Raw genomic sequence first — 15,954 nt, 5'->3', positions numbered from 1 at the left:
TAAAAGGTAAGTGGTTAGACTCTGCTGACACTCTTGGGTTCACAGCTGGCCCAACCGCAACACTGGAATCTCTGGGGCAAAGGAACAGGCAGAAGGAGCCATTCTTACTCCTTCAGAGAAACTGGGGGCCCAGGCTGGCTCTGACCCAGCCACCAGCGCATGGAGATCAGGGAGCAACAAGACTCCCTTCCTGAGGGCAGATCAGCCTTTGCCCGTTGACCAGAAGAGAGAGAGCCCATTCCATTCACTCATCTTCCACAAGACAAATGTCCAAAAAACTTTGTTTTTATTATTAAACCTTGTAGTACAAACCTGAAAAGTAAACAAACTGGCAATAAACCACATGAAGTCTTCCCTCAAGGGAGGGGTGCAGAGCAGCGCTAATAAATTAAATGTCAAACTGTAAGCCATAGGCAGAAGTTTACTGTCAAAAAGAGGGAAAAGTACACAGCAAGGCCATAAAAACCGGACAACCACATTGGAAAACACTTGACTGTTTATGTAATTGTTAAATATTCCAAAACAGTTCAGTCTTCTGCAACAACAACCAACAAAGTGGATCCTAGGACGTTCCTGGCAGTCGCCACTGGCAAGCTCAGTGCAATATGGGCAGCTACGGGACTGATGGATCCAATTATGAAACAAAGAACAGCTTGTGAAAACAGTTTCCCTTTTTATTCCACACATACTGTACACACAACCGGAGAAGGGCAACAGCTACTCCATTATTATTTTTTTGTTGTTGTTCAGTGATGTAAGCAGCACTTATAAATGTTACAAGAAAAACCCTGTAAGCATCCAATCCAACCGATGAAGAAACTGAAATGTAAGGCTTTTCTTCATCTTGTCTTCTCACCCCTCCCCGCCCCCCAAGAAAAGGCTCAAGTATTTAAAACAATTTACAGGCATATGTACAAAAGGGATGGGATTCTTTTTTTTTTCTTTTTGTTACAACATGGACAGAAAAAATAGACAAGATGAGCGCAAATGCATTTTCACATTCAAAAAGAACTGCAGACCTCCTAGTGGCTCTAAATGTGATAAACAAATTTAAAAAAAAGATTAATGCTGACTTGTGAAGGTGTGACAAGAAGCAGCGAGATGAAGATGGAATGTCAGATTGCACGTCGATGGCACAGAAGCACCTGCGGCTCCCGTCGCTTTTCCTTTTTTTCCTTAAGGATGCTATTGAAGGGTTTTTAGATAAAGTAGCCAACAGCACCAAAAAATAACAGAAAGGATTTCCTAATGAAATCAGGCACAGGTCTCCCTCAGTGACCCTCCAAGGCAGGCAGTCTTTGTCTTCGTCCTCTCTTCCTCACACGGATGCATAGTGATGTGCTGGTAACGAAAACCTAGTCGCTCGACCTCCACATTTCGCCTCTGGTTAGGAAACAACCAACGTCCGCCTCCAGCTGCCATAACCGCCCAACGGAACAAAACGGGGCTCTCCGGTTTACAAATTACAAACTCATCTTGCACATGACAGAAGAAAAGACAGCCAAAGTAAAGCCATTTCTTTTCAAGTTTTTTTTTGTGTTTGTGTGTGTGTGTGTGTGTGTGTGTCCTATCCCTTTTCCAATCTAAAAAAACCTGCTCACATGACTGATGGTTTTAAAATTTGTTCTCCAAACTTCACCCTCTTCAAAAATGGGTTAAAAAGCCTTTTTTCCCCCAACATTAAAAAAAAAAAAAAAAAAAAAATCAAAACAAACAAGAAGGGCTTTTTTCAGCCACAGGGGCGATACAAATTAATACAGCCCCTCAAGGGTTTTTAAAACAGTGAATATACGGCAGTTTCAAAAATCTGACTGCAGTGTCTAGGTATTCTAAGTACAAAAAAAAGTCCAACAGTTTAATGCTAAAACAAAATTAGTTCTCTAAAACCAGAAGAAAATCTTCTTTAGAGCTAGTGCAAAGACAGCTTGTATCCTACAGCAAGTACTCCAAACTAGAATATAATAATTACAAAAAAATATATATAAATTGACCATGGTGTTGGCATCTTCATGATGAGCTCGAAGCACTTTTGGATGAACCGGAGGACGCCAGCCGGGAAGGCGGCACGTCCACGGTCGCTCTCTTGCGGGGGCCTCTTTTTGGTGTGGGTTTACTGAGACAGTTCTCGATGGTGCCATTTTTACCGGATACTTTGCCACAGATCTGATTGACCAGACTGATGATCTGCTCCTGTGGGGGTGGAAAGCAAGACAGTTAATGCTGCAGGCAAGGGCACCAAGGTCCACTCGTGTCGAGCTGAGAGAACAGCAGCTCCTCACCAAGGGTTTCTGAGTGTGGGGAAGCTCAGGGCCCCAACAGGATTTTGAGGTGCAGTGGGCCTGAGAAAGAGTGGACAACATGCAGGAGACGTGGCCCCAGGGGGCCTTCCTTACCAGGCTGGACCCACCTGGCTGTACCCCTAATAAATGTCTTGGGAAGACAGCATAAAAATAGGCTGAAAGAACAAGTCCCATAACTGCATACAGGAAGTATGTAATTATTTCCTAAGAATGGCATTCAGATCTGTGTTCACACAACCGTCTGCAAATTGATTCACCATGCAGACGGCACTGCTGGCCATGGGGCTGACCTTTTCCTGATGCCATCAGGTGGAGGAGTCATGTCATCCTACCTAGCTGACCCCCAACTCTGATTACCAGGTCACTACCCCCCACCCCGCCAGCAGCAGAACTTAGGATTTGTGGCCAAGTTCTGCAGTGTTGCTCTGACACTACAAGTTATTTAACTTGGTCTCACAAATAAATGCAACGACTGCTATTTACATATACATGTCTCCACTGTTAACTGCGCTGTAGGGGACACAGCAAACACCAGCGTCCTTGTACTCCCCCAAGAAACACTGACCATGGGCACGATTCACCCTATAACCATCTCCATTTAAAAAACTCAGGAAGGAGGCACAAATGTACATTTCTCAACATCTCTCAGGGCAGTGCTGGCCTACAACCATGTGGTCCCAGGCAGGGGAGGAGGCCAGCCTGGTACAAAGGGTCCACAGCCAGCCACGAGGGCTGCTCTCTGGAGAGCCCTAAGCAAGGGCCAGCCCACGTGTTTGTACACACAGCTGCCATGGCCATGTACAAAGTCCTAGGTGGACAGCAGCTTTCTGCCGAGCAGTTGCTTCATTTGAAGCTTGGAAACAGCCCAAGTGCCCTCCACCAGGCTGGAAGTCCAGGCACACAGTGGCCAGAGGACCCAGGAAGCTCAGCACTAACCCCCAAGAGCTGCCCAGTTCTCGAGGTGAGAACCAGGCGCTGCAGGACTCTTGAAAGGGTGCAAGGGCCGAGAACTGTACCTCGCAGGGAATAGAAGGGGAGACTATCCCCAGTCAGTGGCTTCAACGGGAACGACTCATCTGTAGGGTACACAGGGATCAAAGATGAACTTGTGCTGGTCCTTCAAGCTAGAGATGCCCCAATTAAAACAACTCGAGAGACCAGTGTGAGAGGTTTTCCGAGCTCCATCCAATGGCTGCACCTGGGCTTGTCACATGGGCCTCTCCTCCCTTGGCAAGGGCAGGGGCAAAGCCCTGACTGCCACCCCTGCATGCGTTTTGCAGGTGTTAGGTACAACAAGGGCTGGTGGAGCAGAGTTTTTACTCATCTCCATGAGAGCTGCCAGACGCAGTCCTCCTCAGAGACCAGGGTTTATTTTTAACCACTTTTGACGTGTGCTGTCACTGTGAAGCAGTCACCGCCTTCACGGAACATGCAAACAGACCTAAGCCTGGTTCTCCAATCTTAGGACTCAGCCAAATGCTCACAAGTCTGACCTGCAACTGAGCCTGGCCAGAGGACTCCGTCCAGAACAGGCGTGAGCAAGCGCTTCCACGGGGCTGGTAATGGGGTAGAAGTGGGGGTGCGCTGCGTAGTAACATCAGGGGTGCAGCAGGAAAGGGTGCCAGGGGGCAAGTGCACCGCCATGGGCACCATCCACTGGAAGGCAGTGCCTGGAGGAGGAGGAAGGGCACTGGACTGGCTAGGTGAGGGCAAGGGACACACTCCATGCTCCAGAGGGAACTGCTGGCAGAGCTGACCCAACATCACTGGGCTGGGCCTCGGCCATCCTGCCAGCTCCCAGACTGTGAAGACCACCAGCAAGCCCAGGAAGGACTTGAGAAAGGTCACAGCTCGTACGACTGGGAGCTTCAGGAAAGAGGATGCATGTGTGTGAAGAACAGAAACGAGAGAGAGAACCAAGTGCAGACCCCCACTGGGGCGCAGAACCAGCCCCGCTGAGGCCTGGTGGAGAGCCCAGGAGACAAACGCTCCCAAGTCGGCGGGGACTACCCCACGGAAGGCAGAGGAGTCCCAGCAGGCACACGATGTCCTAGAAGCCGGGTTCCAAATCTATTCGAGGCCTCTGGGGCAGTGTTGCTGCCAGCTGTTGGAGCTAGTGGACAAGGACTCTAGAGCCTGCACACACCTGGAGCATGTCAACCCGCAAGGCTGCTGTAGAGATGGGGGGAGGGGCGTTTCATGCAAACACCCCGAAACAGCCACCAGAGTCCCCAGTGCAGGCAATGGTGACCTCTATGCACAGTTCACTCCTTGCCTCAGGAGCTAGATTAGCGCAAATGCCCACCAGGCAGCCTGGGAGCACATGTTCCCTTTGCTACTGTGTCACTGACACAGGCCATGGGCCTCACAGGTTGAAGAGTTGTGGAGGGACAGAAAGCCATTCATTTCTACGTCCCAGACACTCTAGCCAAGATAGTCTTACAGGTGGCACTGTCACTCACAGTTCATCCCACCCAGGAGGTGTGGGGGAAGAAGGCCCTGACCACCCTGCAAAAAGCACCGGCTCTGGGCACCTGTGGCTGGGCTGCTCCTATGGGGCAAGTCGCAGACCACCAGGCGGCAGCACAGTTGTCCCCGTTTCTTCAGCAATGCGGCCAGATGATGTGGATCCACTCAACACTGCACCGAACCCTCTTCCAGAAACCAAGGCCAGGAGTGCCACCAGGCGCTGCACACCACTGAGACAGCCAGATCCCAATAGGAGCAGGCTAGCTCCCTAGGTGTGGACAGAGAGCTTGCCAGCGCCGCTCCTGACCTCAGGGACAGTGCCATCCTCTGTAGATACTGCGGGATGTCCCACCCAGGAGGGTGGCTACTGGCATCTAGCGGGGAGGAGTCAGGAATACCAAACATCCCATGCATGGCACAGGCCATTTTGAAAGATCAGTAGTGCAGCTATAGAGCAGCCAGACAGGTGACAAGGGGGACCCGGCCTGAGCTGAACTCTGCACTGCACAGTCCAGAGGAGAAGGCTGCACAGGTTCAAGTCCTGGCAGGAAAGCTCCCTGACCAGAAGGCACTTAGTGCTGCCCAAGACTGACTGCCTGGTGCTGGTACAGCCAAGGCTGGACAGCCCATAAGGGACACCAGGCCCTCCCCATGTTGCTGCACCTCCTCCCTATATAGAGGGTGCTGCTACTGTGTCTTTGGGTTGTCACAGCAGAGGGACAGACGCACCACCAGGCCACTCCTGCACACTGTCCAGAGATACTCCCACCCACCAGGTCAGAATGTGCTCAGGTCCCAAATCTACTAAGTAAAGAAAAGACTGGAATCCACCAAAGGCAGGAGGAAGAAAAGCAGGAAAGGCCAGGAGTGTGGAGGTGCACAGGTTTCCACAGCTCTGACCCCCGTTTCTCAGGCCAGACTGGGGTAGGGACACACTGAGCACAGCCGAAGCAGCCACCTCTTCAGCCTTGGGATGAGGGGGGCATGTCCCAGTATGTGGGGCTCTGGTAGCCAGGACCCAGCAGGGTGGCAGCACCTGCGCTCAGCTCTGGCTGGCTCTTCACAACACAGGGCAGTGGTGCCCTCAAGCTGTGACAACAGCACAGAGAGCTCCTAGTGTCTGGGCCACCGCCTGCAAGGAGGGACTGACCTCATCGTAGCGATACATCAGCTTCAGGCCGCGGCAGGACTTCTGTTTCTCCACGTGGCGCAGGGCACACTCCAGGCAGAACACCACGTTTTCGTTCTCTTGTACCACCTGTTGGGGAAGCAACAGAGCAGAGGGCTGGGGACTCCAGGGCAGGGCTGGGCACAGCCTGGGGGAGCCACCAGGGACTAGGAGCGGGTGCACACAGCAGAGCAGCCTGTCCTGCCACCTACTGACCAAACCAGGAGGATCGGGGACTTTCAAACATGGACAGGGATTAAGAAACCCAAAAAACTGACAGCCTAGAACAGGGTCTCTATAAAGTGGATGAAGGAGCTGGACGTCAGGGAGCCCTTGACCCCCAGAGACCCCCACTGCAGTCCCGTGAGCGCCTGGTCAGCGGCCGAGACGAGACGAGATGAAACGGCCACGCTTGCTCACGGCGCTTGAGGTCAGAGGGCGTGTGCTCTTCCCTCCAGAGTCCCTGGGGCGGACACAGAGGGAGCTAAGTGACGGGGGCGAGGGTTGGCCGAGGCAGTGGGACCCATCCGGGGGGTTCTCGCAGGAAAGGCAATTTCAGAGTCACTCAGAAGCGGCTCAGTCAATCCAGCTGGGACACAAGTTTTCCTCTGCTCCCACTAGGGGACCCAGGGCTCCAACCAGACCCAGAAACCCTCCCTTTGGGGCTCATGGCCTCCACGACCCAGGCCTGTTCGAGGAGCAGCTGGGGAAAACCTGAAGCTTTTGGATCCAAGTGTTTTGCAGCACACAACAGGGAATAAGGCACCAGGGCCAGGAAATGACTTCCCCGTGGCAGTGCCACCTCCAAAAGACACTGAGGTCTAAGGATATGAGTGTGAAGTATAGAAAACGAGCACACCCCCCCGCCCTGGTGACCAAACCATGAAAATTATAAATGAAACCCTAACCTACTCCTGGGAGGTCACATAACATCTAAGGACTGCTAGGTGACAGCTCTGAGAGCAAAACTTTGGCACCTGGAAAATGGGCCTGCACAGCTGTGGTCACCGAGATGAGCGCGTCCACACAGCGCTCACCACCCACCCAGGAGGGGCTGCTCATTATTCCCTCCTAACAGCACAGTTCTGCACAGGACATGCGCAAAGCCCAGCAGACAGGGATCATCACACACAACGGGATGCCTGGTGGCTGTGGGCTGGACTCACCCGGACCCCACCAGGATCATGCCCCAAGGCCCAGCATCCCCACACGCCTGCACCTGGAGGTAGGGCCTGGAGCACAGGTAAAATGGGGCATCAGAGAGGCCCTGACTGGTGTCCTTGTGAGATGGTCGAGGACAAGACAAGTCACAGCAAGGGGAATGGAGATGAGCTGTGGGGATGCAGCACGAAAGCTGCTCCACGAGCCTTGGAGAGGCTGCAGGAGACGCCCACCCACACCTTGGTCTTGAACTTCCGGCCTCCAGAACTGTGGTGGGAGCCGCCCGTCTACAAGGCAGCATGAGCTGAGGGCCCCTCACCTCTCTTAAAAAATTTCTGAACCTTGCAAGTGTTCCAAAGAGCATCTGACTTGGCTGGGCAGGGCTGGGCGGCCCTGTCCTCTGCAGGCAGTGGACATGGTGGAGCAAGCAGAACCTGCCACCCCAGCAGAGATATGGTGACTGTGTTCAGTGTGTGTGTGTGTGTGGGGGGGGGGGGGGGCTGCTGCCAGCATGTGAGGTGCAGGGCACACACTCGGCGGAGCTGGTCTGTGCCAAGGAAGGGGCAGATCAGCCCATGTAGCAGGGAGGCTAGGACAGGGCCATTAGGGGACTGTGCGCCAGACTAGGGCCCCAGCTGGGCACATCCGGGCCAGAGCTGTGCTGAGGCCACTGTCCATTCCTCAGGGATTTCCAAGCCCAAATCTGGCCTGAAATAGGGGGCGAGTTGGGGAGTAGCAGCAATACGTTCATTCTTAAGTCTGAAGCTGGGTCAGCAGGTGGCCATGAGGACACTGTCCCCAACAGCACTGTGGAAATGGACCAGAAAGAGAAAGGAACTGGTCAAGGCCACAGAGGGCCATGGCAGTGCGTGGAGCCCGAGTTTCCCAGGGAGAAATGAACTCATCCAGAGCTCCCCAGAGCTAAGAGAGGTCACACGGTGAACCAAGCTGAACCCGAGGACAGAGATAGCAGACTACACCTCCGTCCGAGGCACCAGTAGACCCGGACCACTCACCATGGACAGGTAGCACAGGTGCTGGCAGACCTGACACCTCCTCTCCGACGTCTCCAGCTGCAGCCACTTTCGAGGCTTTTTCTTCCCGTCCGCCACCGCGCTGCCGCCATCGTGACTGCCATAGCGTGCGGAGGAGTGGAGGCCGGCCTCAAAGAGCTGCCTGCGCTGCCGCAGCTCCGTGTCCCTGCCCAGACAACAAGGGGCAGTCAGCAGCAGCTAGCCATCAGAGGGGACACCCTCGCCAGGCCCACAGTGCAGTCAGGAGTCCCGCAAACCTGCCTTTCTCTTTAGCCAAAAGGCCAGAAGAAGTTAACCTGGGGTTCAGACATGGCACACAGCGAAGCCCGCCATCCAGCTACAGAGGGCTCTTGCTACACGCTGAGCAGGCCAGACATGTGTCAGGCAAGCTACCCACCATTGGTAGCCAAGAGTTGACCACCCAAGTGGAAATCCATGTGCTGCCCACCAGCAATGTGGGGACCTCCCACCCCTCCGTGTGGAGGGAGGGAGTGTGGGGCTAGAGGGCAGGAGAAGGGGTTAGCAGAAGACAGGCAGAGCCATCACACTGCCCTGGCACTGCACTGGCCTGCCACAGCATTCAGCAGACCTCTGGCAGCCATGGTGGGGTGCAGGCTGGGCTGGGGCAGGGTGGCCAGCACTCCCCATGTGCACCAGGTGCTAGTGCTCACCAGTTGCCCAGGAAGCCACACACATAACACAGGCGGTTTGGCAAGAAGTGAGAGGTGGGCAGGTTGTTCATACTATAGCGTGCAGAGCCAGGCCCTGACACCCACGGCAAACAGGTACCAGGATCGAGGGTCCAGAGCCTAGCATGCATTCATTCCTCCAAGGAGGATCAACCCCTTGGGCCACGCGCTTTGCATCAACTGTCAGGAGACTGACAACCAGCATCATGCACGAAGACAAAAGGGGAGACTGTAGCAAACAGGCTGCTCCCCAACATCTCTGCCCATTTGGCGCTGCGGCCACTCAGGCCTCTGCATGGGGTCTTGGTCAGATCTGTGGTACCTGAGCTCATCCAAAAGGGCCGAGATGGTACTGAGAGTTGGACCGTTCTCCTTTTTCGCTTCCGCTTGTGCAATCTGGTAGAGCAACTTCTCCATGGAGAACGGCTTGGCTATATGGCGACGCTTCATTTCCTGAAGAGAAGAGCAGCTGCTAAGGTTCCTGGGGAGGCAGAGGCCACCTCAGTTTCCAAACTGCTAACCGCACTGGAGCTAAATCTATTAAACTTGAGGAGTTTTCCTTACCTGGAGAAGGGCACCAGAAAGAAGTCCCAGCACCTCGCTGCCAGCCCCGAGGCTGGGACACGCCAGCACCAGCAGGGACTGTCAACACACTCAATTTAAGTGTGCTCCCTAGGCATACCTCTGTGGTCCCCCAGTACTGGAGGGGTCAGCCAGTGACAGACAGGGAAACTCTTTATGATACGAAGCCCAACAACACATCTCTCCCAGAAAACCCTTCCAGCTATTTCTTAAGACCCGCTCCGTCCTCACTCATCTGCAGGGAGAGCGCCTGTGGAGGAGGTATCCCCGGGGCACGGTGACAGCAGCGGGGCTGGGCGGTGGGGGACCTGCTTACCTTGGCCGTCTCAAAGCCCATACTTGTCCACTGGGTGGTAGCAAAGTGCACGGTTTCTGAGACGCTGTAGCCACAGCACACCTTGGACACGAAGGACCCCGGGAAGCAGACGACGAACTGGCCGCTCTGCTGCACTGTCCTGTGCACCTTGATGCCCTCCCTGCACAGCACCTCCGGGGAGATCTGGGGAGATGAGGCCAGGTGAGGGATGAGGCCAGGTGAGGCACAAGGGAGCCCCTCCATCAGCAGCCTCCCAGCCCAACTGCCCACAGACGCCAGGGTCCTCGCCCATCTGCCCAGCAGGCCTGCTGAGAACACCTGGCGTTAGGACCTCAAGGCCAGCTCTCAAGGAGATCAGATCACTTTTCCCCTTAAAAAACACAGACAATTCTTTAAAAAGTCCTAAACGGTCACAGGTCGAGGACGGACAGCAGGCTCCCACAGGCAAAGGCCACCAGCACAGAGCTGCCCGTCAGCCACAAACCCTTCTGGAGCCTTCCCGCCCACCGGCCAATGCAGGAGGCTGCTGCTCCCTCCTCCGATGGGTGGGACCAGCACAGACAGGAGGCCAGAGAAGCCCCTCAGCCAACCGATCAGAACACAGCTCAGGACAACATGGGCTTGGGGGACTCAACAGCCCCAAGACCTTCTGAAAACCGAAGAAGAACCCTTGCACTCATTTCTGTCCAGAGCCAGGCTCCTCCAAGTCACAGCTGTGGGATGGCAGGAGAACCAGAGCGCCAACCCAAACCTCTCAAATCAGGGTCCCCCCCACCAAGGACACACCAACCTGCAGGCAAACGAACACGTCAGAAAGAGGCTCAGAGGCCGCGGAGCCCGGGACCTGGCGCCCATGCGCCAGATGCAAAGCCTTCCTTCAGGTTGGCTTTCGTGCCAGAGGAAGGCAAGCAGCAAGGAGGACAGGGCGGCTTCATAAACAGCTCCAGGGTCCCCTGGTCTATCTGCCTGGGAGTCGGGGCCCTGCTGGGGAGGTGGCGGGCGTACCATGACGTTGCTTTCCAGCATCTGCAGCCCGGGGGTGCCGTTGGCCTGCAGCAGGGTGTGCACCACGTCCTCCAGCTTGTTCTCCTCCTCAGCAGGAATGCAATACCTGGGCGGGAGACACGGGCAGAACAGAAGCGGGGCTTGACCAGGACCTGTGTGCGCTGGCCACCCTGGGGGCGGGCCCAGCAGAAGCAGGACTCAACTGCCAGCAGCCGGCCCTGTCACCGCCAGCCTCCGCCCACACCCTGGGCAACAGGGCTGCTTCCGCCCAGCACACGGCCAAACCGCAGCCGCACCCGGGGGCACAGCTCATCTTTTATAAAGATCTGAGCCACACTGTGAGCCAAAAGCCTCCAAAGCAAAACCAGATGTTCCAAACCCCTACAAATCAGAACCAGGCACTCCTGCACATCCACAGGCCTCTCCGGGCACAGAGAAGCAGCCGGCTCCTGCCTGGGCCGCTGCCAGCACCTGATGCCCTTGTGGAGAAGCCACCACAGGTTTAGGACCTGAGGCTCCAACAGCAGCACTGGGATTCCTGGGTGCCCTCGCAGAGCCACCCAGGAGGGACGGGGCAGCCAGCAAGGAAAGGGTAAGGCAATGGGCAAAAGGGCATCATCAGAGGGGACAGGGTTTGGCAAGACCAAAGGCTGCCAGTGACATCATCGACCACTAGCGAGAGCAAGAGCAGGGATGGGGATAGTGGAGGACACCGCGGGCCACTCCCAACAGCTCCCTTGTCCCTGCCGTTCCTCACACCCACCTCCCACCAGCAGGGCTGGGCATAGCCTCTTGGGTGCCTGGGCCCCCACTTGGCCTTGAGGCCAAATCCAGGTTTCAGTTGCTGAGTTAAAAGTGACAGCTACATTTATGTATTTAACGTTTATATTACTTCAAAGCCAGCATATTCTGTTACTGGCTTTTGATTTAAATACACAAATCACACGTTGGGGGACTAAAACAAAACACCCCCGGAGTTCCCAATCGCACCCCAGCCTCCCTCCATCAAGGTGAGTCCAGGGAGGAGACTCCAGAGCCCACGCAACCTCAGCGGCCACGAGAACCCTGCAGGGGACAGCGTCCTGCAGCCATCCACCACCCAGGCCTCAAGACCACATCCACCCTGCTCTGCACCGCAGTGGGCCTGCTACGGGACACTGATCCACAACAGTCGACAGCGATCCATGCCAGCCAGCTCCGGGAAGACCACACTAGTTGTAGGGTTTGGTTTTATTTCACTAAGAACACCCCGCTAGAAATGCACGGGATGCCCGCAGTATACAGGGCAAGGCAGCTAACTAAGTGCCACTTTCTATCATGTCTCCATAAACAAAGAAACCGAAGAGCCCAGCCACAACTGGGACTGGCCACAGCTGAGCCAGGATCCAGGGGCCCAACGGAACACCACATGCCCACCCCACATGGCTCAACTGGTGCGGGACACAACCCAGAGGGATGGTCTGCTGTCCTCGCAGTCCCTGTGCACAGGGAGAGCCCAGCTCTGAACAGACCTGGAGACGGCCACTCCTGAGCAGCCCCACAGAGCAGGTTACTGAGGGGAAGTCGGTGCAGCCCTGCTGTTAGTCAAGTGTCTGTGATGCTACTCCTTGTCACCACGGGGAAATGACGCAGACACAACAGGCAGATGACAAGAGGCGGCAGTGGCCACTACATGTGAAATGCGAGGAGAAGCCCACCCGCCCACTACTCACCAGATGCAGTCAGCACCAGTGTGTAAGTAGTCAATGTAGGGAAGGTGGTTTTGGTCTCGAGACCAGCATGAGGTAGAAAAGACCATGCCAATGTTAAGCCAGGGAATAGTCACTCCTAGAAGAGAGGGACAGCACTGTGAGGGACAGCTCGAGGCCTCAGTCACAGACACGGAAACCCAAAACAAGAACTGGCTTCAAAACCTGAGGACTCCACAAGAAGGTACCATTTGCTCTTTGTTGCTTTGAATCCCAGAATAAGGACCATGTTCCTAACAGTAAAGAACACCTTTGGGGCAGGATTGTGACTACAAGGATGACCACCGTCAATGAACCACCAGTTTGGGGCTGCAGCGTCCATCCTGAGATGGAGGAGCCAACCCCAAGCCCACGCGGCCCGAGCTCAGGAAGGCCTCAGCCATTGCCTCTGCCCAGGAAGAGGAGGGTGTGGGCTCCCTAAGTCGGCGCCTGGGCTTCCCTCTCCGGGGCCTCGACAGTACTTGGCTTCCACCCGCCACTCCCAAGCCCAGAGGACACAGCCTGCTAGAGCCTGAAGGACCTTCGAGTGCACTTTCCCAGGCGCAGCGTGGCCCTGGGCTTCACGTGCTGCCCAAGTCTGCGTCCACATCTCCTCTTCGCCAGCTGTAATCTCACTCCTCCCTCTTCTAAGAGTCAGTTTTGGTGGATACACCCCACCCTTTAAGGGGCCCGGTCCCCACCAGGGCTTCTCAGAGCAGGGTTCACGTGGTGGCCTCAGGCTTACCAGGCACAGCACCGAGGTGACGCAGGATGGACCCTGTGTTATTGGGGAGGACGGTGAGGTTCCATCCGTGCCTGCAGAAGGGAAGATGAAGAGTGTCACAGACAGGGCCAGGAGGGTAGTGTCTGGTCCCTGGAATGTGGACAAAGGACGCCACTGCTACCTTGAAAAGGGTTCTGATTTCCCCACTGGGAATCCGCTGCCGTGAGTGTTGGTGTCCACCTTGCCGCAGTGCACAGCCACGTGGCAGTCCTTCTCTTCCACTAGCCTCCAGTACTCTTGCTGCAGGAAAGAGGAAAGAGCCAGTCAGCACCTTCGAGGGGCCGGCGTCCCGGAGCAGCACACACAGGACACTACTAGCCATGGAGGAGCCCGACAAACAGACGCATGTCCCCAGGCCCGGCAGAGTGCCCCTACAGGAGGCCGAGCCGAAGGTGCCAGCTGATCACCCTGCTGACTGAAGCAGGGCCTCGGGGACAGGTGCCCTGGCACACGGGCTAGAGGGAAGAGCCAGGCGTATCCGTGCCACGGAACATCACCTGCCTCGAGAGAAACACTGACCCACGCCCCCGAGGACTCCGTCCCCCGCAGGAGGTCCCTAAGGCAGGGGAATTTAGAGACAAGGGGAGTGGCTGCCAGCACCAAGGGGGGGAGCGGGCACTGTGCTCGGGGGCTCAGTCTTGGCCTTGGGGGGGGGGACAATGGGCACTGGGGAGGGACGGGCAGCATCCTGCGTGGACGTGAGGGCTCAGCACTAGGCTCGCACATGTTAGAGCAGCTGTGGTGTCACACGCTAAAAAGCCAGCATGAGGAGGACGAAGCCCGCCACAAGCCTGCTCAGATGGAGCTCGGCAGCCCCCCATGATGTGGGGCCAGCACCCTGCAGGCGGCACCCAGCTGTGAGCACCCAGGCCTCGGTGGGAGCCAGCTCTACCAGAGCTGGGGGCTGGGTGTGCACAGGACCCACACGTGGAGATCACCAAGGAACATGGCAGAGGATGGGCCAGGAGCGTCTCTGATCAGCCTCCTCCTGCTCCCCTCAGAGGCCCTTCTCGTCTGCTCTTTAGCACCCCGGAAGCTAAGCAGCTTCGTCCCTGTCTCCACAGACCCCACAGGCAGGAGCCTCGCTTAACTCGCCATCACATCCTAGATGCAGCTCCCAGGAGGAGAAGGACAGCGTGACTCCCACAAAGAGCCACCAGCTGGAGGGTCCATATTCACAAACCAGAAGGAGATCACCACCAAGGACTGGAGAAGCCCCGTACCCTGCCACCTAGGAGCTGAGACAGAGACACACCTCTTATGGACGTGCACAAAGATTTGGGAGAGAGGACGGTCGTTCCACATAAGCAGTGGCTGCCTCAGCTGCTGGCCGTGGGAAGGAGAAGGGCCTGGGGTTTTGTTAAGACACAAGGCACAAGAAACTGCCAGCCTCAGGTTGAAATCTCAACTTTAGCAAATCTTTGCTGTGTTTAAAGATTTATGTAAAAGGGCTGGGGATGTGGCTCAAGCGGTAGCGCGCTCGCCTGGCGTGCGTGCGGCCCGGGTTCAATCCTCAGCACCACATACCAACAAAGATGTTGTGTCCGCAATAACTAAAAAATATTAAAAAATTCTCTCTTAAAAAAAAAAGATTTATGTAACCGCTGCAGCAAAACCCAGGCTCATCTTTGAAGACAAAAGAGGAAGTGGGCACACACAGTGCTGAGAGTCACCTGCAGCTTGAGGAGCCTCCTGCTGGGCCGCAGGAGGGTAGCAGCCAAGACCTCTTTCCAGCTCACATGCTTAGCTCCCAAAGCCACGCTCGCCTCCCGACACTGCTACCAAGGAACGGCTCTGAGGGCCTCAAGGCTGAGAACCAGGACCAGGGAGACCCAGAGCCGACAGAGGCAGCAGGGGTCAGCAGCCAATGGCAAGAGCTGGAAAGCACTGAAAGCTGACAAAAGTGAACAGGGTCCCCCAGTGAGGGCAGCAGGCTTGAGCTGCCACATGCTGTCCAGGGAGAGCAGCGGCAGCTCCACGTCCAGGACCCCAGGTCACCAGGTGCCAGAGTACACCCCCCTGCATGTTATTTATTTATTTATTCTTGAGACCCAAGGAACAGAACCTAGGGGTGCTTTGCCGCCGAGTCACATCCCAGCCTTTTCAGATTTTAAGACAAGGTCTCACTAAGTTGTGGGGTCTGGCCTTGAATTGTGATCCTCCTGTCTCAGCCTCCCAAGCAGCTGTACCCGGGATTTTAAAAGAGGTGGCAGCCATCGTTAAAGAGACAAGCAGCCTGTCACACACACACGCCAGTTGCGGCTGCAGTCCTCAGACCTGCCTGCTCCACAGCTGTGGATGCCCCAAACCAAGTGATAGGAGTAGGGTTTGCTTCCCTTTCCACATCAACTATGTTAGCAGCTGGAGTTCATGGGGACTCCAACTGTGCCTGGTCAAGGCAGGTGAACAGACCCCAGTTCTGTCCCATAGCGCTGCACACAAAACCGCCCCTAATTGGTCTGGACACAGAAGTGCCGTCTTTCCAACCTTGCAGTAACTCGAGGAGAGCTGGCAGAAGCCAAGGGAGGCCATCTGCCAACTCCATCACAGAGGAAGCCAGAGGGGCAAGCAGTACAGCCCCAGCTCCAAGGAAATCCGAGAGTGGCGAGGCAGCTGTGGGAGGGGCCTGCTGGACAGAGGCGAGGGAGGCTCAGAACCCTGCCCCCAAGCTGGACAACTCGCCACCTCTGAATCAGGGCGCAGTCAGGAGAGGCCTGCC

At 55.8% G+C, this 15,954-nt stretch overlaps 1 protein-coding gene across 7 annotated transcripts in view; it reads right to left on the bottom strand.

The window, feature by feature from the left end:
* Positions 1-269: 269 nt before the first annotated feature.
* The window catches only part of Jarid2 (jumonji and AT-rich interaction domain containing 2), a 224,639-nt gene continuing 208,954 nt past the window's right edge, over positions 270-15,954 (bottom strand). For all 7 annotated transcript variants that reach the window (XM_071613699.1, XM_071613701.1, XM_027948185.3 and 4 more), the window contains 9 exons: positions 13,357-13,475; positions 13,197-13,267; positions 12,437-12,551; positions 10,725-10,830; positions 9,720-9,902; positions 9,144-9,274; positions 8,115-8,298; positions 5,920-6,027; positions 270-2,190 (listed from right to left, as the gene is read on the bottom strand). In XM_071613699.1, coding sequence (XP_071469800.1) covers positions 2,008-2,190; positions 5,920-6,027; positions 8,115-8,298; positions 9,144-9,274; positions 9,720-9,902; positions 10,725-10,830; positions 12,437-12,551; positions 13,197-13,267; positions 13,357-13,475 — 1,200 coding nt within the window. In that variant the 3' untranslated portion in view covers positions 270-2,007. The remainder of the gene's footprint in view (positions 2,191-5,919; positions 6,028-8,114; positions 8,299-9,143; positions 9,275-9,719; positions 9,903-10,724; positions 10,831-12,436; positions 12,552-13,196; positions 13,268-13,356; positions 13,476-15,954) is intronic.

The sequence above is a fragment of the Marmota flaviventris genome, chromosome 6 (assembly GCF_047511675.1).
Source record: "Marmota flaviventris isolate mMarFla1 chromosome 6, mMarFla1.hap1, whole genome shotgun sequence".
Classification (NCBI taxonomy): Eukaryota; Metazoa; Chordata; class Mammalia; order Rodentia; family Sciuridae; genus Marmota; species Marmota flaviventris.
Note: the sequence above shows the minus strand (reverse complement) of the source record. Positions and strands in the feature narration are given on the sequence as shown.